Consider the following 22,190-nt stretch of genomic DNA (forward strand, 5'->3'; position numbering starts at 1 on the left):
ATCTAGGTTTGTTTGCAAATCAAAGTTCCCGTTGGCACTATAATTGTGATCCACATGGATCTGTATTTGACTACACCAAATCTATATGAATAATGGATTAATATTAATTCATAGGTGTATTTATGTGTAGCAACATAAATTTGTGGACAGAATACAGCGCTTCAAAATTCTTGTTCAAGATGTTGAAAAAGCAAAGCAGTTTAAAACAGGACTAGTATATGATCGGACTGATAACTAAACTTTAATACCGGCAGAATGAGCCACTGTTAAGCAGTTTGGCATTGTGGTGCAGAAGTTAATACGCAATCACAGTTTTAAGTGAACTGATCATTGCTGCAAGTTTTTATTTACTTGCACTCGTTGCTTTGACACTTGTTTTTAATAATGTCTTATATAGTCTTTACTGCTCATTTTATGGCTTGAATGTATTTTCTTAGTTATAATAACCATATGCTCAAGTGCTGTTTGGCACGATTTCTTTGGCAACAGTACAAACTAAGAAAGTTCATTGCTGAATCACTGAAAATAACTTGTGGTGAACGCATCAGGGGATATAGGGATCTTTCACTCCTATAGATCTTTCACTCCTGTTAATGTTACTGACTGCCCCCATTTTAATTCTTCGTAGCAAGGTCCCAATGCAGACATTTTCTTTGTATCCTGTTGGCTGTCTTCCTTAACTTATTTAAGGTCAATCAGGATGAACAATGCCCAGCTGCTTTTATTGATTTATATTCATAAGGTTTCAGCTTTAATAAGCTTGCTAATTTCAGTGGCTTGTCTTCTGGCTCAAGCAATTTCTTCACAAGGCTAATGTCATTAGGATGTTTCTATAAACTCAGTCTGGGGAGAGAGAGGAACATATAGGGCTCTATGTTGCAAATTGGTTGCGGAATGAAAAAACGGCATTTTAAATAGTGGAATAGTCGTTATGCATACCTGCCTTTGTAGTGGAATCCAGTTGCGTTTCTATCGTTTCCCACAGGTTTCCGGTCTCGGCAAAGATCACTAGCCAGGAAGCGATATTGCCGAGCTTTGTCCCGCCCCTGGCCGTCAATCAAACAAGCAGCCAATGGGCGGCCGTTATCATGCTCCCAAAAAGCCCCTTTCCCTTTAAGACAGGTTAAAAACAAAACAAAACACGTTGCAACGAATCTGCGTTGATTCGTTGCAACAGAGAGACCAATCTAGCTAGCAGGTGGTGTTTGAGCTGCCGTTTTCATCGTTGCCACGCTCCCCCCAAGTGGAAAAAAAAATCCCCCCCCCCCGCAGGGGCACGATTTTCGGCCAAAAATAAAGGGGAAAATAAAGGGAAAATAAACCAGCAAACGGGGCTGTGTGGTGCTTGGTGACTTAAAACAGCTCTGGGGAGGGACTGCAGCCGGGGAAGCCTCACTGGGTAAACGAAGGCTCGCCAGTGCGTTGATCTCCGCTCGCTCCGAGGGAAAAAAATGGCGATCGCTTCACCGGAAGATCAGAGGAGAGAGCCAGGGGGAATGACTTTGCAGAAACCGCAACAATGGTAACACACAGAACTTTCCCGCAGATTGGTTTCCCGCAGATTCCCAATGTTGCAGATTGGTTGCAAGAGTGTAGCGCTTTCTGGAGGGTGAATCCACTTTTTGCGGATCGGTTTCAGGAGTGTGGCAGATTGTCAACGACGTTGTGCATAACTGCAAATTAGTAGCGATTTCAATTTGCCACACTCCTGCTACAAAGAATCAGTGCGGAATGGCCCATAGAATCGGTGCCCCTTTGATAAATTGTGGGAATCCTTCAGCGTACTGAACCAAAGTGGAGCCATTTTTGAGAGCTGAGTGACCAAAGGAGGATGTGCAGAGTATGGAAAAATACTGACACTGCCACGTTGACAGGAACAGAGCTATGTGTCCTAAAGTCCAGAAGACTGGAAAACTACTCCATATAGGAAGGGAAGTGCATGTGGGATGTATGTATAGGATTATGTATGGTAATGTATAACCTTGTAGTAGAGATAAGCATACGCACAGAGTACAGGGGGATTAAGACTGTAACAATAAAGGAGGGAGGAGAGGGGGAGTCTGAAGGAGAAAGAGAGCGCGCGCTCAATTCCCAGACGGGGAACCTCTGCTCGGAGTCCCCTCAGCTCCTACCTAGATGAAAAGGCACACCGACTTTGAATCTTCTTTCAGGGGTTACCAATTGTTGGCTGGTTCCGACAAGAAATACTTGTCATCACAATCATGATGCAGTATTCCAACACTGTTTATTTTGCATGGTGTGGGACTATCTGAGGATGTCATGCAAAACTTAACTTCTGATGCCTTGTTTCCTTTTTTGGATCCAGGACTTCAGAAAGAGAATTATCCCATGAATTGTGCCACAGGTTTATTATAGAAAAATAACAACATTACAATGTAGCCTTTTTAATTTCATCGTTGAAATTAAAGATCTGAGTTACTTACTAGACAAGATTGTCAGGGATAAACCCCACAAAACATCCTTATTGTAATGTATTGTGTGTGATTACATTATTTATATGCTGCTTTTGCAATTTGATTTGGTACGTGCGCCCAAGACTTGTTCATATAACAGCAAGCCAAGGTTAGATTCTTTTGCAACTAAGTCATTGTGTGTAATGCATTAGTCAAACTGTGGCCCTCCATATGTCTATGAACTACAATTCCCATAAGCCCCTTGCCAGCATTTGCCAGCTGGCAGGGGCTCATGGGAATTGTAGTTCATTGACATCTGGAGGGCCGCAGTTTAACTACCCCTGCATTAACACTTGATATCAGTTGGGTAAGCAACCTATTTTGGGTCCAGGGCTGATTTTTGCATACCCCTACTGTAGAATGTTTTCTTTATCATACATCTGTTAGAATGCTTGTTCATAGTGCTCTAATTAACCTAAAAGCCATATCATTATTCTCTTTAGGGAGGGATTGCATACTGGAATTAGCTCAGCAATTGACTTTTTATTATATGTCAGTCTCCTGGCACCAGGGTGGCTTGGTTTCATTATCTTTTGATGATAAAGCATGTTTGATTTCACAATCTTACAACTGCATGTTGTCGGGAACAGTTAGTGATCTTCTGGTACAAAATGAAAGAAGTGTCAGTTTCGGTGTCCTTGATTTAAACTATCTGATTAGTGTTATCAGTCGTCATCCAGCTTGTTATAAAATTAAGCTGTCAGAATAGGATATGTTATTCTGGAGAAGAACAATATTTATTGGTGCTAACTTGTACAGTGATTTAGCAATGCTGTTTCCCAGACTGATAGAACTTGGCAGCTAAGACAAGAATGTGATAAGGAGATAATGTGAGCTAAAATAAAGAAATAGCTGCTTCGTTGCACGCTCTGTAAAATTGTATTCCATTTTGTGGCAGTGACAAGTTTAGGAATATGTTTTATGCCTTGTTGGAGCTAAGAAGTAGTGAATATAGAAGGTGTATATTCCCATGCTCTAGGCCAGGGGTAGTCAAACTGTGGCCCTCCAAATGTCCATGGACTACAATTCCCATGAGCCCCTGCCAGCAAATGCCGGCAGGACATCTGGAGGGCTGCAGTTTGACTACCCATGTTCTAGGCAGAGTCTATCAGTTCAAAGAAATTTGCACAACAGAATCCCAAAACCTGTCCCTAACATTTTGTTTCGGATTGTGGGAGGGATAATTCCAGTACTTGCTTACAGAATCGTATGCTTTCCTTTCCAGGCAACCATTTGGAAGCTCTCCCGATGAACTGCTGTGTCAGCATCCTGCATCAGAGTCTCCAAGTGATGAAGGAGCACTTCTTGATCAGCTTTACATGGCACTGAGAAATTTTGATGGTCTCGAAGAAATTGACAGAGCTCTAGGGATACCAGAACTAGTTAGCCAGGTATTGGTAGTATTAAAACATATTTATCATATGCTGTGTGTGTAATGAAGTCAGGAGACTGTAAGATTGTCTTACAGAGGCAAGAGACATTCAGAGGTGGTTTGCCATTGTCTGTTCCCATACCATGACCCTGGTATTCCTTGGAGGTCACCCTTCCAAGTGCTAGCCAGGGCCAACCCTACTTAGCTGTCAAGATCAGATGGAATCGGGCTTGTCTGGGCTATTCAGATCAGCAAAACATTTCTGAAAATTTATCATGGTATTTCAGTTGCGAACATTTCTCTGTGATAAAACTGTTTCATGCTAACTGGATAATATTCTAAATGTTCTCCCATGTATAACATTGTGAAGATAACTTTATTAGTAAAGTTGGAGTGTGTCCTGCATTTAATCTTTCTTCTAGTGCCGCATTTCTTTAAGAAAAAGAGCCCTCTTATGTCCTTCTCAAGGTTGAGGTCCAGAAGTCAATGCTGTGGGGCCCACAGAGGTTGTTCCAGTAAAGGCCAAGGACGAACTAAGATCTTAAATATTACTTCAAGGAAGTGAAAATACCAGCCCCACCCCTCCTGGACCAGGCTTTCTAGCTTTGTTGCTTCAGCGGCAAAAGGGCTGAAATGGACCAGGGCTTTAAGGGGTGGATTGAGAAGAGACCTCTGATTCAGCAGAAAGGACTGTGGTGGAGGGATCAGGGTCCAAGTCCAATTCAGAAGGCAGAGCATTTCCCAGAGTGAGAAGGCTGACAGAGTCCTGCTCCTCCCAGCAGCTGCCTTCTGCAATGGTGTTTGGTACCCAGCTGCCTTCCCCTCTGAATCTTTGGCCTGTTCCTCTGACAAGGAGTAGTTCCTGACACCTTGGCTACAACTTGACCATGGCCTGGACCGCATTATGTTGTTATCCCTTCTCTGTTTCTACCCTGGGTGGGAAAGATGAGTGGATTAACTGACAGCATCAGAAACAGACATCACTTGAGAGCTGGGTTGTTCTGCTGCACCTCTCTCCGTGCCAGGAGAAATCGGGAAGTAATCCAGCTCATGAGCAATCCAGCGTTGCTTCCAAAAATTCCACTGCTGAGAAACTGCCTGGTAGTCATCCATCATAATAGAAAGCAGTTAATTTTATTGGCATAGCAGAAGATGTTAGGTTAAAGATTCATCTCAGAAAATGAACACAAACTAGGCAAAGAGGCAGTATACTAGCTGGAAGAACTATAACCCTACACGTTCTGTACCACTCTTGGCCATATATTTCCTATCTCAGATTAATATTAATAAGTTCATCTTTTTTGGCCTTTGTACAGTCCTGCATTGGGAATTGTGCAGACCTGCCAAAACAAACTCTTTTGGCTTTCTGCTATGCACAGGACACCTAACCTCCCTTCCAAAAAAAAAGCCATTTTACCCTTCAGCATAAGGAGAGAAGGAATTATGTGATGAAATACATCACTTCCCTTCTCTGTTCTATTTGGCCCTGCACCAATCAGAGGAACTGGAAGACATGAGTATACATCCTTTGACACACGGAACTTCCGGGATATGTTTATAGTTTCTCTATTGGCTTTGAATGGGGTTGTTACTAATAAATGTAGAATGAGTTGGAGAAAATAAACATTGCTGCATAATGCTGTTTCTAGTGCTTTATAAACATCAAAGTCCATAACTCTTATCTATAACGGTTTGATAATTTTGTGTGTATTCCTCAGCAGAGCCAAGCTGTGGATCCAGAGCCATTTTCAAGCCAGGAATCAAACATCATCCTAGAACAAAAGGCACCTGTCTTCACCCAGCAGTATGCCTCCCAGGCTCAAATGGCCCAGGGCAACTACACACCAATGCAGGACCCAAACTTCCATCCAATGGCCCAGCGACCAGGTTATGCAGCACTACGTATGCAACCTAGACCAGGCCTAAGGCCTGCTGGCATAGTACAGAATCCACCAAATCAACTGAGGCTACAACTGCAGCATAGACTTCAAGCACAGCAGGTATTCATACTTCTATATTCTCTTTCACTGTTTTGGCCATCGTTCAATTTTGCATGAACTACAGTAGGTAGAAATGACTCTCCAGATACTTGATTTTACTTGCAAGTACTTGCAAGGCTGGCTGTTTTCCTAACTCTACACATTCAGCTTGATGTTGGATATCTAGGTGGGTTTCACAAATTCTGTAAGTGGTTTTCCAATCTCCATTTTGGTCCTGGAGGCTGCAATCACACTGTGCTGGCTTTTTCCAAAATTCCTAAAAATGAGGGTTGAACCATTTAATGTAGCAGCTGGAGGTGTGCAGTCTCATGCACAAAGACCATTACATCAGAAGAACCTGGAAATTAAATTGACTCAGTCGTTGATGGCAATATGCATTGATTGAAAGCCAAGTACACGTTCTGGTTTTAGAAGCACAGAGGAGGATGAAACAACCTCTGAAAACACTTGAAGACCATTTACGCACTGGGAACTTCACTGCCCCAACTCCTGTGCAATGGCAAAAATTGGGGGTAGATGAGGAGCACCAGGCCAAATGCTCCCCCGTGTGGGTGCAGGTAGAGGTGGGGCAACCTGCCACGACTAAAACTCCAAGCTGCAGCCTGGCATGAAACCTCCAGTGCATAAACGGTCGGGGGGGGGGGGACAAGTTTAAGGGTAACGAAAAGTGAAAAGAACTACCTGCCTCACAAACCATTATGGCTGTTTATGTAAATAATATGTTAGAACATCAGAGTGCTTGTGGGCTATACAACCGCAATGAGTTATGCAAATACATTTTCTCAGATAGCCAAACTGCTCAAGAATTTCATCTTGGAAAAACAAAATAAATGTTTGTTATGGGTTTTGGACACCATACCTTTTTGATCTTCAACTAAAGTATGTAAATCAGTGCTGAATATTTGTTGCTTGTTTTGGTGATTCAAAAGGATCAGATGAATTTAATGGTTCATGTTTTTAAATGAATATATTGCCATAAGGTTTCCATATGACATATGACCAGTGTTCTTTTTTTCATGCTGCTATTGCTGAAAACATGCTTCACATGTTTCAAGGCAGCATGAGTTTTCATACCACTACAAGTGTCTGTATCTTCCTGACTGCAAACGAGTAAAAAAATAACTGATCAACCTTGGAACATATAGCCTTCATGTTGTACGTAGGTCTTTTAAAACAGGATTGTATGTAGTGAACTGAGATCTGAATTCAGTCTTGTGCAACATATGTTATCTGTGTAAACAATTTCCCAGCTAGGCAAGCATCATGCACTGCTATGACTGGAAGTACATAATGACCCCCAGGAGTTTTGTCCCACTAGATGTTTGGAGAATATTGTGCTATTTGACAACATTGAAAAATATGTGGAAGAAATGAAACTCCCCATCAGTAAATGTGCAAATTGCATAAAAGCTGCTATTCCAGATCCACTCATGAATTGCAAAACAGCTTTTATGAAAACAGGTGCTGGAGTTTGTGGGCTATATCTACAAATGTTTCAAAGTCAAAAGGCATTGACACTTTTGTTCATAAAGCATTTCATGATCTAGTGAGCCATTGCATAAAATTAGAAAAGCTGCAAAATTGTCACATGGTTCACAGTTGTTAACAACATTAAATTGTCTCAGAATTTGGTCAACAGAAGTAAGGTTGAAACCAGTCTTGCAGCAAAGAAGCTGTTAAAAGAAACAAGTGAAGAAACATCAGGTGGCCAAGTTTTACGTAAAATGTTGAAACATGTTAGTAGCAGTTGAAAAGATGGTTGAGAGAAGTCCTTTGAAGTTCAAGATGGTTCGTGGTTTATCAGCATTAGATCCTACTACCATTGTACGTAAGCCAAATATTAGAATCACTGTAATGTGGACTGTACTAGAACTTCTACATGCAGCAAATCAAATCAGTGGTACAAGTACTGAGAAATCAAAGTAACGATACACTGCTTTAACTGCAGCTGCCCACAATGAATTCAAAGCTCAGTTTCAAGTGTAGATGGCAAAACAAGATGATGAAGTTAAGACTGGACACATTTTACAGTGTACTTTGATGGCCGGCCAGCCAGCAAGAATTTCTCAGACCTGTAGAACGTTGTCAAAACATGCCTTATCTTGTTTAATAGCAATGCTTCAGTTGAAAGTGGATCATCAGTTAATAATTTGATATTAATAGAGAATTTGGATGAAGAAGTTGTTTGTCAGTGCCGTCCTGAGTTCTGGAGGACTTGAATCTTGTAACTGAGAGGAGGAGCATGTTGCAATCGGTGAGGCTTGCTCACACATGATGCACAGAGTACTTGAAGGTTAAATGCCATAAGCAACAAGAAGAAACTTGAGGAAGAAATTAAACACCTTGAAAATGCAATAAAGCACTGAGAAAAGAAATCAAAATGGAAAAAGAAACAACTGATCAGAAACTTAAGTAATCTGCAAAACAAAATGAAAAATTTTTAGATGTGATCTTTAATCATTTTTGGAAGATACTTTATTTTCTAACTTGGGTTTTTACTGCAGTTTCAAAATGATACGTTTTATGTGTCTTGAGTAAAGCCATTTTAAAAGAATATGCACTGAAATTTCACTGTATATTTTTAAAACAATAACAAAATGTCATTTGTTAATATTTAGAGTTTTCTTGTATTGATGTTTACATCCTGCTGTAATTTTTCATGCAATTTCAAACAGATGTGTTGCTTCAGTTAACATCATTAAAAAAGGCTTGTATTGAAGCACTTATCTTGACAGATAGTTCTGTGTTTTGATACTGGGTAGTTTCAAAACATTTAATAAAACAAAAATAAGGTTTGAAATATTTCTTGCATAATAGTCAGGCAAATCAACAAAACTTGCTCAAAGAAAGATTCAATGAGTAGCCGTGTTGGTCTGAAGTAGCACAATAAAATCAGAGTCCAGTAGCACCTTTAAGACCAACAAAGATTTATTCAAGGCGTGAGCTTTCATGTGCAAGCACTTGACAAAGGGTGCTTGCACTCGAAAGCTCACGCCTTGAATAAATCTTTGTTGGTCTTAAAGGTGCTACTGGACTCTGATTTTATTGGTCAAAGAAAGTCAGGCAACTAAAATAAAACGTTAGTAGCAACGATTAGGATTTTCATGCATAGTTCAACATCCCTGTATTTTGGTCAGATAGCAAGCAGGAGAAAGTGAATGCTTTTTTAAAAATTAGCAAAAGCAAAATAAACTTACAAAGGAGCTTTTTGTAGTTGTCACCGAAACAATGGTCTTCAGTTGACATTTGTGCTTGCCATTGGGTGCCTGTATTGAAGCCACTTCCTGCTTTCTCATTATTTAGTATTCATTCATGCTGAGATCATGCTCCCACTGAGTAAAATACTCATAGTCCATCTGTGCAGGGAACAGTTAAGGCAGCCATGTACAAAAGTGACAGCTACGATTGTATTCCCTATAATTTTTGATACTATCTTTATCAACGGGAATCACACAGGTAACCTTTATAAGCCTACTCAACAACACTGATTACTGCAGTAACCTGCAGTCATACGGAAAATCCAGCCAAGCTCTAATGGCACATAGATAGATTATACATATTTTATCAGAAGATAGTTCCCTTAGGTAGAGTATATAAAGGCATTTTTACGTGTTATTAATTCCAGTGCTTTATGCCACTGTACTGAGTACGTTTATGAAGGAATTCCATTATCCCTTGAAATATATCAGATTGCAAAGAATAGTTCTTGCAGCTGTCTTTCCTTATGTGCATTTATTCATTTATTATTCCTTATGTATGTTTTATTTATCCTCATTTGTGTTCTTTTTCCTAATGTGTGTTTTATCATTATTCCTTATTGTATTTTAATTTGCTTGATCTTTATTTTAAACTGAAACCATGAGTGGAATTCCTTCCCAAATAATGTATAGGAGCGCAGCCATGCACATTGAGAGGGGAATTTTGGCAGCCATTGCATAGGAGAAAATTTTCCCCTTGGCAAATAGGCACAAAAAAACTGGGAACAGGGAATTAAGCATCATTGTCTGAACATGTGTGTGAGTGCCCTCTTGCTGTGTTAATGTGAACTTTTGTTCAAGTGTGTGTATATAATTTGATCACAGTGTAATCATCTGAAATTGTTTAACGTTTTTACCCACAGATCTTGCTCATGTGCCTTGTACGTGGCAGTGCTTGAGGACCACTATCTGCACACAGGAAGTGGTCCACAGGAAAATGGTGTCAGTAGCAGGAAGGCATTGCATATAGTAGCTACATGCAAGATAGAGGGAAAGAATCTGTTAGGTTTGGCTTGGCCTCATATTTGCCCGCTAATCCAGTTCTTTCTGATGTGAATTCTGTACCAGAGCAGATTTTTTTGCAAATTGACTATGACAGCAAAGAAGATTTGTATTGTGCATAATTATCCACTTCAGATATGTGATATCATCCTGTCATATTTGTAACAATTAGTAATACAGCCAATCCTTGTAATTAGAAGCACAACTTTCTTATGGCGCACATGTGCAAATTACTCCTCATTTCTTATGTTTAATTTTTCCCATGTAGAATCGTCAGCCACTGATAAATCAGATCAGCAATGTTCCCAATATGAACATGCCTCTGAGACCTGGAGTACCAACACAGGTGAGGGAACAGGTATTGAAGATTTTCTGTTTTATTATCCTAGCGTTCTAAAGATTTTTATTTGTTGCACCAGCCCTACAATTGTGTCACAGTCTCTGCCAGTACAGCACTGTATTCTGACGCCACTAATATTGCTTCTTCCTCTTTAGCCATGCGTATGCCGAGCAGAAAATTAGATAACATGTTTCACCAGAAGGCATGGGTTCTCGTGCCTGACCCATTCTTTAGTGTAGCCTTTTGTGAATGTTCTTTGTTTCCATACATTGCTTAGATGAGCAGTGTTTCCTAAGCAGGCCACATGAAAACAATACAGGTTATATAATCAAGGCTGTTAGTCTGTATTCTTCACAATAAATAGAATGATGTGCATCAGGATTAAACTTTTCAGTATGTCTTATTCTTAGAATTTGATTCAATTACTTCTGATAACATGTTTCTGGTTTGGAATTTCACACCTCAGATAATAATGTTATTATTTAGTCAGCATCCGGAATGTCTCTGTTAATCATGTTTTGATACAATTTTTGTTTGCCATTCAGGGTCCTATAAATGCACAGATGCTGGCTCAGAGGCAGAGGGAGATATTGAGTCAGCATCTGAGGCACAGACAGATGCAGCAACAAGTACAGCAGCGCACCTTGATGATGCGAGGACAGAGCATGAATATGACACCAAGTATGGTGGCTTCTGGTGGCATACCAGCAACAATGAGCAACCCACGGATTCCCCAGGCAAACCCTCAGCAGTTTCCTTTTCCTCCAAACTATGGTATTGGTCCTACACTTTAAGCTCCTTCTGCCACCCTTTATTTCCTAACATGCTCCATTTCTGGATTACTGTGGTTTGACAGTGGTTTCAATCTGACAGTGGTTTCAATAGAATGATAATTTAGACAGATTCTTGAATGACTTCCAGAGAAGCCTAGCTAACTGTTGATGGTGGACTTTCTATGGGTTAGGGCCCTGGAGCTTGTCAAGAGTGTTTCTCAAATTCATGAGGAAAATGACCAAATTATAGTTCTACTAAGAAGTCCTGAGCCAGCTTGGTGTAGTGGTTAAGAGGCAGTGGCTTCTAATCTGGGAAGCTGTGTTTGATTCCCTGCTCCTCCACATGCAGCCAGCAGGGTGACTTTGGGCTAATCACAGTCCTTATAGTGCTTTTCTCTCAGAGCAATCTTGTCAGAGCTCTCTCAGCCCCACCTACATCATAGGGTGTCTGCAGTGAGGAGAGAAAAGGAAGGTGATTATAAGCCACTTTGAGACTCCTTTGGGTAGTGAGTAGAGGGGCATTAAAACCAACTCTTCTTCCATTCTATTATGACCTTTCTTCAGAGAAAGCAATTATAGGAAATCTTTAATATACAAACTTATTTCTGTGTAATAGGAACAACTAAATGCTTACTTGGCTTAAAACATACCGCAATCAGCTGACAGACCTTAAAATAAACAGCATATTGGTTCCACTGTCAAATTTAAGTTTCCTCATTTTCTCAGCCTTGTTCCTCACTACTAAAATTAGAATGTATCTCCTTGATTTTTGTATTTGAAGCTGTTTTTTTTTGGGGGGGGGGGGCGGGATCATGTTGTCAGGTTCCCATTTTGAACAAAACTGAGAGAAGGGGGCTTATTTGGACATGGTCATTGGGTTCTGTCAGGGTGGGGGAGCATTGAGTAAAAGGGTGAGATTACTCCTACAAGGCCACAAAAGTCTTATTTCAGCAGTCTTCCTAATGTCATCCCCTTTTACTCAGCATGGAAGTCTGTGGACATTATTATATAATTGGGAGAGGGGGGATAAACAATGTGTCTGCGGGTCAGCATGACTGAAACACCTGTTCAATCCTGTAGGAATAAATCAGCAGCCTGATCCTGGCTTCACTGGAGCCACCACTCCCCAGAGCCCTCTGATGTCCCCAAGAATGGCCCATACCCAGAGCCCCATGATACAGCAGTCTCAGGCCAATCCTGCCTACCAGTCCTCTACTGAGATGAACGGATGGGCACAAGGAAACATGAGCGGAAACAGGTATGGTATGGGGGACAGGGGAGACATCTGTTTGACTCACAGCGTGTCAGTTTCAGCTATTGTCACTTAACTCACCTTTTAGTCATTCAACCTTACTCCTGTGATTGTTTTCTGTGATGCATAAGGAATAGCTGCGATGTGTGAACTTGGCTATTCACATAATAGCACAGCTTCTGCCACCTGATAACAAAATCATGCTTAGACTCACCAAGAACAATAAATTTTTTTTCAAGAAGTCCTGAGTGTAAACTAGATGGATTTCCTACTGTACCTTCTGTGCTGGATCTTACATTTTAATTGTTCTTCCATTACTAGCTTTAGGGAAAGCCTCATTACTAGACAAGAACTCCCTTTAGTGCTTCTGTAACTCCCATGGAGTGAACCAGAGATGGCTGCCAAAAAAAAGAGACCTAATATTGTTTGGTCCATGGCTGTATCTATTAAATCATAAGGAAATGGTTTTGAAATGAATGCATAGCCCCAGGGATAATACATGTATTTCTCTTTGTGATGGGCTTTTTTCCTGAATTAGTATTCCTCTTTGAGGAATTATAACCCATAATAAAATTAATGCAGTATATAATTAAAAGCCTTGTGCATAAAAATTAGACTAAAATTATTGTTAGGAAATATATTTTAAAAGAATTTTCATCCATTCGTAAATTCTGTTCTAGCATCTTCCAAAGCTGCCATACTCTTGTTGCTAGTTAGGAACAAAATTGTCTATAGACTGTCTGCTGGTTCAGGGCCATCTTTTAAATAATTTTTTCCCATCTAGAGTAGATTTTTCTGCATGTGCACATTCTTCCACAGCTGTCCTTTGATTTCCCTTAATTGAACATACCATTTTGGCATTAGACCCATCTAATGCTTCCTGTGACTTCAGCTTGAGAATGGACTTCAGGCACAAAAAAATCTGGGTTTTTTCGTTAGTTCATAGTTGTTGGTTGATTTGGGAGTTTTGTTGTTGTTCCAAGTTGCACTTTTAACAAAAGTGCTGCATCTGTGAAGCAAGCAGCCGCCTCCTGCACATTCTCCCCACCCACCCAAAAATATTGTATTTGCAAGCCTAATCCTAGTAGTTAAAGAAGTAAATAAGTGGATATGTTCTGCTACCAGACTCTGGATGCGAAAAGTGCCCTCTCTCATGCATTGATCCTCTGAAATTTTCAAAGTCCTTTTAATTGAATTTATTTTGATTCTGACATGGTAATCTATACTTCTTCCTATAGCATGTTTTCACAACAATCTCCACCACACTTTGGGCAGCAAGCAAACACCAGCATGTACAATAACAACATGAACATCAATGTATCCATGGTGACCAACACAAGTGGCATGAACAACATGAACCAGATGACAGGGCAGATCAGCATGACCTCAGCAACCTCTGTGCCTACATCAGGGTTGTCCTCCATGGGTCCTGAGCAGGTGAGCATGATCAGATGAGGAATCCTGGCTAATGTGACTGCTTTTGAACTTTTTTATTTAGTTCTACTTGGTGGTTTTGAGAAGGCAAGTGAGGACTTCTGGATGAAAGCGTATGAATCCTTGTCTTTTTAATGGTAACTCCAGATATTAGCCCACTGGGACCATGGATCTATCAAGTTGGAGCCCGTTTGTGGGTATTTGGGTCTCCATCCCAGCAGTGCTGGTGGAGAGAGCAGCATGGCAGCAGATAAGAACTGAGCTGTTCATCGTCCTTGTCCCGTGCAGCCCCACATAGGGAACTGTGCAGAGGCAGCTGTCAGAAGCTAGAAAAGCCTAGAATTAGAGCAGGAGAAGGTCCTCCCAGCTGGAGACTTAGAGCCATTTCCAGTATGTGGCTGCACAGTGACAACTTGATGAGCAACAGGTGGGACTCTGGTAAGTGGGACTCTGATGAGCAACAGGTGGGAGTTACAGGTAAGTGGGACTCTGTTTGGAGCTTGCTTTTGCTGATAGTATATGTCTACGTGTAGCTCAGCCTGATCTGTGCTGGTCTTGAAGCTTTATTTACATAATGCTGGGGGAAGACTCCAGAAATACAGCTTGCAGCAAGACCTTGGGCCGTGCACATGAAAACAGGAACTGAAGACTAAGCACCCCGTCACATGCTCATTTACTCACTCAGAAGTAGTGTTTCCCACAGTCTGCTTGGTGGAGTATCTTCTTTGCAAATTGTGGCATTTTGTCGGTGCAGTGCTTCCCCCTAGTGGTGGTATACAAACCCTTCATCATTGTGGGGAGTACAGCAAAAGCAATTTTTCTCATTTGAACAACTTCCCTGACGACTTGCCCTTTTAACGTGACACAAACTGAAAGTGGGACAGGAGGCCCAAGGATGTCTGTGCACAAAAGAGCGGGGGGGGGGAGCCTTGAGTGTGCACGTGGCATCCTGAAAGGCCCTTTATCCAGGCTGCTCTCTTTCTTGGCAGCTTTCTTTATTAAAGCAAAGGGGTGTGGACAAAAGTGTGTCCTTTTGGGTTTTTCTTTTTTAATCCCTTCTGATTTCCTGACCAATTTTTAAATTAAATTTAGGTTAATGATCCTGCTATGAGAGGAGGCAATCTTTTTCCAAACCAGCTACCTGGAATGGATATGATAAAGCAGGAGGGAGATGCATCACGGGTAAGAATTGCCTCAAGTAACGCTTCTGTTCCTGGGGGCTTTTTTTAAATGATACCCAGGGACTGCTTGTTACAAGACCTAGGCTTCCTGTCTCATTGCCAATGCTGATTTCTACATACTTGCTACCTCGCCACATATCATACCTAGCCCTGTCCTGCCAACTATTGTCATTTCCCCACTAATGTCATTCATCCAGCATCTGGGCAGTTCACATAAAACATTGCAGGGGTAATACATGGAACAGTCTAAACAAATAACACAGTCATAAATAACATATCAACAATCTGACAGTGGTTTCAATAGAATGATAATTTAGACAAGCCCCCAGGGAGGTCAGGCTACTTCAGGTCATGGATGGGGTGTCTGAGGGGGGACCAGCAGATGTTGTTGGGTCAGTCGGATTCAAGCAAATGCCTGGTGGAGGAGCTCCCTTTTGCAGGCCCTGCGGAATTATGGGAGTTCTGGCAGGGCCCTGATCTCTTCAGGGAGCTTGTTCCACCAGATGAGGGCCAGGACAGAAAATGTTCTGGCCCTGGTTGAGGACCAACATGCTTCTTTGGGGCCAGGGATCATCAGCCAGTTGGTGGGGGCGGAGCATAGGGTTGTTTTGGAAATGTAGGCAGAGAGACGGTCCCTCATGTACGCTGGGCCCAGACTGTATGGCCTTGAAGGTAAGAACCAAAACCTTAAGTCTGATCCAGAATTCAATTGGGAGCCAGCTGAGTTGTAGGAGTGTAGTCTGGATGTGAGAACTCTATGGTGGATTAGTGAGAATCCTGGCCACAGCGTTCTACACCAGCTGTAGTTTCCGAATCAAGGATAAGAGTAGGCCTGTATAGAGCGAGTTGCAGAAGTGCAGTCTAGAGATGACTGTCACATGGATCACTGTAGCTAGGTGTTCAGTGCCAAATAGGGTGCTAGTAGCTTGGCTTGGCGTGGGTGGTAGAAAGCCTGCTGCGCTATTCTTGTGATCTGTGCCTCTATGGGGGGGGGGGAGGCGTCGAGGATCACACCCAGGTTTCTGGTGGAGTGGGCTACTGTTAGTCGCACTCTGTCCAGGTTAGGTGAGCACACGTCCTCGCTTGGTCCCTTCCTACCCAGCCACAGGACCTCCATCTATGAAGAGCTGAGCTTCAGACGACTCTGCTTGAGCCACATTGTCACTGCTTCCAGGCACCTGGCTAAGGGTTCTGTGGGGGAGAACAGTCCTTCCCCATCCTAGTTCAGTCTGGATACCCCCCCCCCACCGGGCCAACCATCACCCCTGGATTTACAGCTTCTTAGTTGCAACTGGAAACGGACGAGCTGAGGAATGAGGACCAATAAGAGTAGTACTGTCACCATCTCAAAGTTTTATTGTTGTTTGATTTCTATTTTATATCTAGTATATTGTATTATCGGCAAGAGTGCATAACTTGCTGTCTTACTTATCGAGTTAATGATTTTATCATTATGTTGTGGACCGGCCGGCTTGTGGCGGTATACAAAACCAATTAGTAAATAATAATACATTACCAATGCTGATTTCCCCACAGCTATTAACCCGGTTATGTATCTCACCTAATCTAACCACAACTGATGTTGTCATTTGTCTGCTAATATCATTCAGCCTCTGAAATCACTCCCCTTTCCTGTATATAGGACAGAGGAACTCACATTCTAACTGCATCTGAAGTGAGCAGTGACTCATTAGAACCACAAATTTTGTTAGTTTTTAAGGGCTACTGAACTGTTGTACATACCCAAATCTTGAATGCAACAAAAGGCTAGATTACTGTGCGCAACATCATTTATTTACTTAGCTGAGTCATAGGTTGTAATTCTATCTCTGTTCCTCAGTTGCATGTGCCTGTGCCTGATTGATTGATTCATTCATTCATTCATTCATTCATTCATTCATTCATTCATTCATTCATTGAGATGGCGGCTTCTAATCTGGTGAGCCAGGTTTGTTTCCCCACTCCTCATGGAACCAACTAAGTGACCTTGGGTTAGTCACTGTTCTATTAGACCTGTTCTTACAGTGTAGTTCTGTCAGAGCTCTCTCAGCTTCACCCACCTCACATGGTATCTATTGTTGGGCGAAGAAGGAAAGGCAGTTGTAAGCCACTTTGAGACTGCATTCGGTAGTGAAAAGCAGGGTATAAAAAACAACTCTTCTATGAAATGGTAGCTCCTCCTGCCTTTCCAGTTAAAAGTATCCAGAATAGCTTAATTTGAAAGTTGACTTTTCTGTCCTATACAAGGGTGGTTGTTTGTGGAACATGCATGCATGCTTAGTTTAGTATTGGTATTGAAACCTCTCTTTCTTTTGTGTTGCAGAAATATTGCTGACCATGATGAAGATTGCTGATTTCTTCAACTAACTGGGCTGCCAAGCCCAAACTACTTAGTAGTTTGAAGAGCTGCGGATTTTGGTTTTGCCCCAACTGTTCAGCCAGCCAGTTCTGCTGGAGAAAGTCTAGTGCTGCAAAGAGAACACCACTGTCAGTGGAGACGAAACAGTTGTTGGTGGAAGAGCAGCCTCCTCTTTGACAGTCTGAAGCTAGCGTAAAGACCGTTACTCAGTCTGTTCACTGCATTCACCTTAGTGCAACTTAGATCTCTCCTGCGAAGTAAATGTTGATAGCCAGTTTTCATAAACCATGTCAGATTGAATGTATTTAAATGTATGTATTTAAAGAAAAAACAACCATGCTCTTATTTCTGTTCTTTTTGGTTTTAGATCCCTGGTATCGTTCTTTGTTTTCCTTAGCTACTCAGTCTGGTGCAAAGGATTCGGTTCCATCTGAAAATTAGTTGTTTCATAAGATGTCCTCCACTTTGGTAGGGGAGGAGTTAGATAGATGGTGAGTTCAGTGGTGGGTGGCAAACAAAGAGTGTAGACATCTAAGGAACCGGTATGGGGGGAGATATCTAGTGAATAGATGAAGACTAAAGTAGAAAATAAAACCAGTCAGTCTTGAATATGTTTAAATTTGTAAAGGGGCTTAAAATATCCTCTGAGAGGGCTGTTTTATATAGCATTTTGGTTACTTTGACACAAATCATGAATCAAAATCAGTTCCCATTGTAACTGATTTCATCGTAATAATTAAGTAACATTAACATCCCTTTCCTTGCCCTTATTCTGTTTGTATTCCTAATAGGATAGAGAAATAAGTAACCCCATCATATCCCTAGGTCTGTAACCTGTGTTCTAGGTTGGTGGTAACTAATTGCTGAGTGACAGCTTTAAATGAGGTGATGGAAGTGGCAGGATTGAGGCATAATATCAGATCTAAAGGCTTCTGATTAAAATGATTTTTTGTTTTGTTTTCCTATATCCGCAATGGAAAAGCAATGACTTAAGCTAATGACAGATATCACTACAGAATTAACCATCATGTTCTAGTTCTTTTTGAAGCAGTGTGGACTATGAGGAAGTTTTGTAAGGTACATAAAAAAAACAGTTTCTGTGTAAACAAGCAATAATTTAAGTTGAAAACTTTAGTGTTTTAATTGTATAATTTTGTGAGGTATACATGTTGTGGAGTTGATTTCCAAATGAGGTACTTCAGTATTAAATTAGATATCTTCATAGCTGTGTGTGTCTCCTGGAGAAAAAAAAAAGTGTTTTGTAAAGGATCACAATGCCTTGATTAGACCTAATTTGTAGGCTTGAGACTCTTTCATTTTCTAAACCTTGCAATTCTGCTCATAGAAGTCATTTATCTAACCTTATATTATATGCAGCCACTGTAGGAGCCGACTTTTTTGTATGTTTATATTCTTTCTTAATGAATCTTAGCAAAACTGCTATTCAGCAGGCCACTCTTAATGTGGTTTTACTGTTGCCTGCTGTGGTTGTTATAAGCTGGCATCAGTTTCTGAGGACTTGAAATATCAGGAAACTGATTGTTTTCAACTTCCTGTTTCTCTTTCCCGCCACCATCCACACACTTTCGTACCTGAGCTCAAATTTTGGATGTTCTTTAAGATGCAATGCATTTTATAGTCTCTTGATCATCATTCATGTCTTTGGGAGTGGAAGGTTTATTACCTTGGTCTCATGCTTGCGATGAAAGTTAAAATACACAAAGCATCTGACTTGCATCGAATGCTGAAGAGTATGTAGCGAAAGCACTTCTAACCACTTGTTTCCTGTTGAATGACCTCCTCTTACACAGGGAGAAATGCTCTTCTCAGCATTCACCACTTTATCGCTTAACGTTGAAAGTAACTGTTCAGACAACTGAGCCATCTGGTGGAAATCTAAAGTAGACATCAGCCCCGAGCTCCATAATTACTTTTTAAAAGATGCCTGACAAATTTATGCAAGGAGTAACCTAAATTTAGAGGGATTTGAACTCTCTGCATTTGTTTAAAGTTAAAAATAATTTACCTTTGAACTATTTTATTATTTCTCTAACATTCTGTAATCAACCCATTGAGGAAATAGTGAGAGTAGTAAGAGCATCTGAAATTTTGAAACTTCAATCCAGTTGAAAAATGAGAATATTTATGTATGTCACAAATCTCATGGTTTCATACAACTTAATCTAATGAATTAAAGAAAACAAGTTCAGGCCTTTTAGGACTTTGTTAATGACATTATAAACAAAGAAAAAAGCTGCCAAATCAATTTCTTTTTATAATCAGTATTTCTTATTTAGTACATGGTATAGTTTTTAGACAGAATCACCGGGTTTTATGCTGTTAAAACATAATCAGTGTCTGTTCATATTACTGGAATGTGAAAGGCACATAGTAGGAAAGATACATACATACAACCAGCTCCATGCAACCATGCTCCCTTCAATCAAGTTCAGGTAAGGCAATAGTTTAAATCAAGGAATGCATCATTTTCAACAGGTAATAAGTGACTCAATGTTTTAAAATATCAGCCCCCATCAGTCCTTTCTATTGGTCTATAGTAACTGAAAACAATGTGTTTTGCCATTTATACAATGCATTTTTAATCTGTGTTTTAAAAAACAAATGGAGTTCATATGGGCTTAACACAGGAAAAGAGTGGTTCAGCTCTACTTGCAAAACCCAAAGATACACAATCAGTTTTGAAATGCAACTTAAGCCATTAATTGTTGGTGTGAATTTAAAGTTTTCTAGTATTTGTATGGTAGTATTGCTGCCTAAGAGCAAAAGCATTCTCTGCACAAAAGAAAAAATACTGTAGTGGCTTTGGTTTTTAATTAGAATATTCTCCCTGGTGTTTCTTTGTAGACTAAAACAAAATCTTTTCAGTTTCTTACTACAGGTAAAGCTATGTGCAAGAACCTCAAAATGCTAAAATCTAGCATAATGCCTTAGATCTGTTTTTAAGTCTTGTATATTCCTACATAGCTGTCTGATGTATTATATTTGTATAGTGAATTGTGTACAATTTTGGAATAAGCGCATCATCACTTAGCTTTCAGTCGTTGAATAGAGATGATGGACACATTTCTTCAGACATTTGACTTCTCATTTAATTTGTTCCCCTTTTTTGTCATTTGTGGGTTTTATTTGTACAGTTCCTCATGAAATTGCATCTGAGATGTGTATGAGTGTGTGTATATGAAAAGATTATACGAGGGTAAAACTAAGCAATATATAAACTATGGTTCTTCAGGAGAAAGCTTACAGTGTTTTCAGGTTGTGATTTATTTTCAAAACTGAGTTGACTCTGAACATCACTTTGTTCCCCTGCATCGATGTTTGTATTTCTAGTGTGAGCAGTTTATGCAAAGGTAGATATATTCAGAGAAATTTTAAATACATTTATGCAAGTTAATATTGCTTTGCTGATGCTATTTGCTTATTTGATGTTAAATAATGCTATTGTAAATAAAGAATCCTGTTATTGCATCATTTAATAAATTTTAATGCCTTCGGGTTTTACATGGCTTTGGACATTGCAGCATTTCCTCTGTGGGGCCTCTGTGTATTTTCACTGCTGTGCTGAAAAGTCAGAGCACTTCAGTGGGCAGGGGGGCACCTAGAATGAAGTTGGGAGTCTTGAATTTGATCTCAATTTTACTTACCCTCAATTTTGCTCCTCCTCCCCCCCCCCCCAAACAAGCAAGCTCAACCATTCTAGTAATGAGTTTGGGACTTCGAGTTATTTGTGTTGCTTATAATGTTGTTATACTGGTTCTCCTCTCTTTCATGGATTCTATTTGGTGTGCGTTAAACCCCTATTCATTAAAACCCCATAAATAAGCCAACAAATGTGTAATCTGCAGAATAAGTTATAACTATAAAACCATCCATCCGAAAATAAATTAACCATCTCCAGATACCTGGGTGGATCAAAATGCCTTACCCTGGTGCCAAAATACTACTGAGTTAGGAGTTAGGTGAAATGGCAGGAGAGAAAATTCAGTTCAGCAGTGGAATAGGCTGCCTAAGGAGGTGGTGAGCTCCCCCTCACTGGCAGTCTTCAAGCAAAGGTTGGATACACACTTTTTTTGGATGCTTTAGGATGCTTAGGGCTGATCCTGCGTTGAGAAGGGGGTTGGACTAGATGGCCTGCATGGCCCCTTCCAACTCTATGATTCACAATCTTTTCTTTGTGATCATAGCCTCACCTAACAGGTATGCAGGCATACTTAACAAGTATGCAATGATTTCTGAAGACCTTAATATTCCATTCATGTAGAAGTCAGTCTCTCAAACTCTCAGGTCCCCAGGCCATTAAGCACTTTATATGTAATTAATTAGGGTTTCCCAATACGGTGCCTCTGGGCACTATAGTGCCTGCTGACATCTTTCATAGCACCCACCAAGTGTTGGCTTTTTAAGAAAATGGGCAAGGCCAGCAGGGGCTTTTACCCTGCAAGCTTTCTGCTTGGCCACAGGGGGATTGATTGGACATATTTTTTTAAAAGTTGTTTTGACAGACGCTGCTACTAAAGTACAATGATCTTCACTTCATGACTGAAGGTAAGTCTATCCAAGAAAATATTTTAAAGACCAGGGGAAAAGCCCGTTGCACCCAGGAATACAACGGGTACTAGCACATACACCTGCACTGTGACCTTCCTGGGTTCTGGCCTTCCCCCTACTTTCCTACACAGTCTTGAGATCCAGGGTGGTGAAGTAGTTAAAGAGTAGCAGATTCTA

At 40.7% G+C, this 22,190-nt stretch overlaps 1 protein-coding gene across 8 annotated transcripts in view; it reads left to right on the plus strand.

Moving 5' to 3' along the window:
* Positions 1–20,966, plus strand: part of NCOA2 (nuclear receptor coactivator 2) — a 164,847-nt gene extending 143,881 nt beyond the window's left edge. For 5 of the 8 annotated variants that reach the window (XM_077352181.1, XM_077352182.1, XM_077352183.1 and 2 more), the window contains 8 exons: positions 3,700–3,865; positions 5,565–5,846; positions 10,374–10,463; positions 10,991–11,219; positions 12,299–12,476; positions 13,709–13,907; positions 14,997–15,086; positions 17,409–20,966. In XM_077352181.1, coding sequence (XP_077208296.1) covers positions 3,700–3,865; positions 5,565–5,846; positions 10,374–10,463; positions 10,991–11,219; positions 12,299–12,476; positions 13,709–13,907; positions 14,997–15,086; positions 17,409–17,420 — 1,246 coding nt within the window. In that variant the 3' untranslated portion in view covers positions 17,421–20,966. The remainder of the gene's footprint in view (positions 1–3,699; positions 3,866–5,564; positions 5,847–10,373; positions 10,464–10,990; positions 11,220–12,298; positions 12,477–13,708; positions 13,908–14,996; positions 15,087–17,408) is intronic. The other 3 variants (XM_077352186.1, XM_077352188.1, XM_077352187.1) reach the window with 3 other exon arrangements.
* The last annotated feature ends 1,224 nt before the right edge of the window (positions 20,967–22,190 follow it).

The sequence above is a fragment of the Paroedura picta genome, chromosome 9 (genome assembly GCF_049243985.1).
Source record: "Paroedura picta isolate Pp20150507F chromosome 9, Ppicta_v3.0, whole genome shotgun sequence".
NCBI classification, from domain to species: domain Eukaryota; kingdom Metazoa; phylum Chordata; class Lepidosauria; order Squamata; family Gekkonidae; genus Paroedura; species Paroedura picta.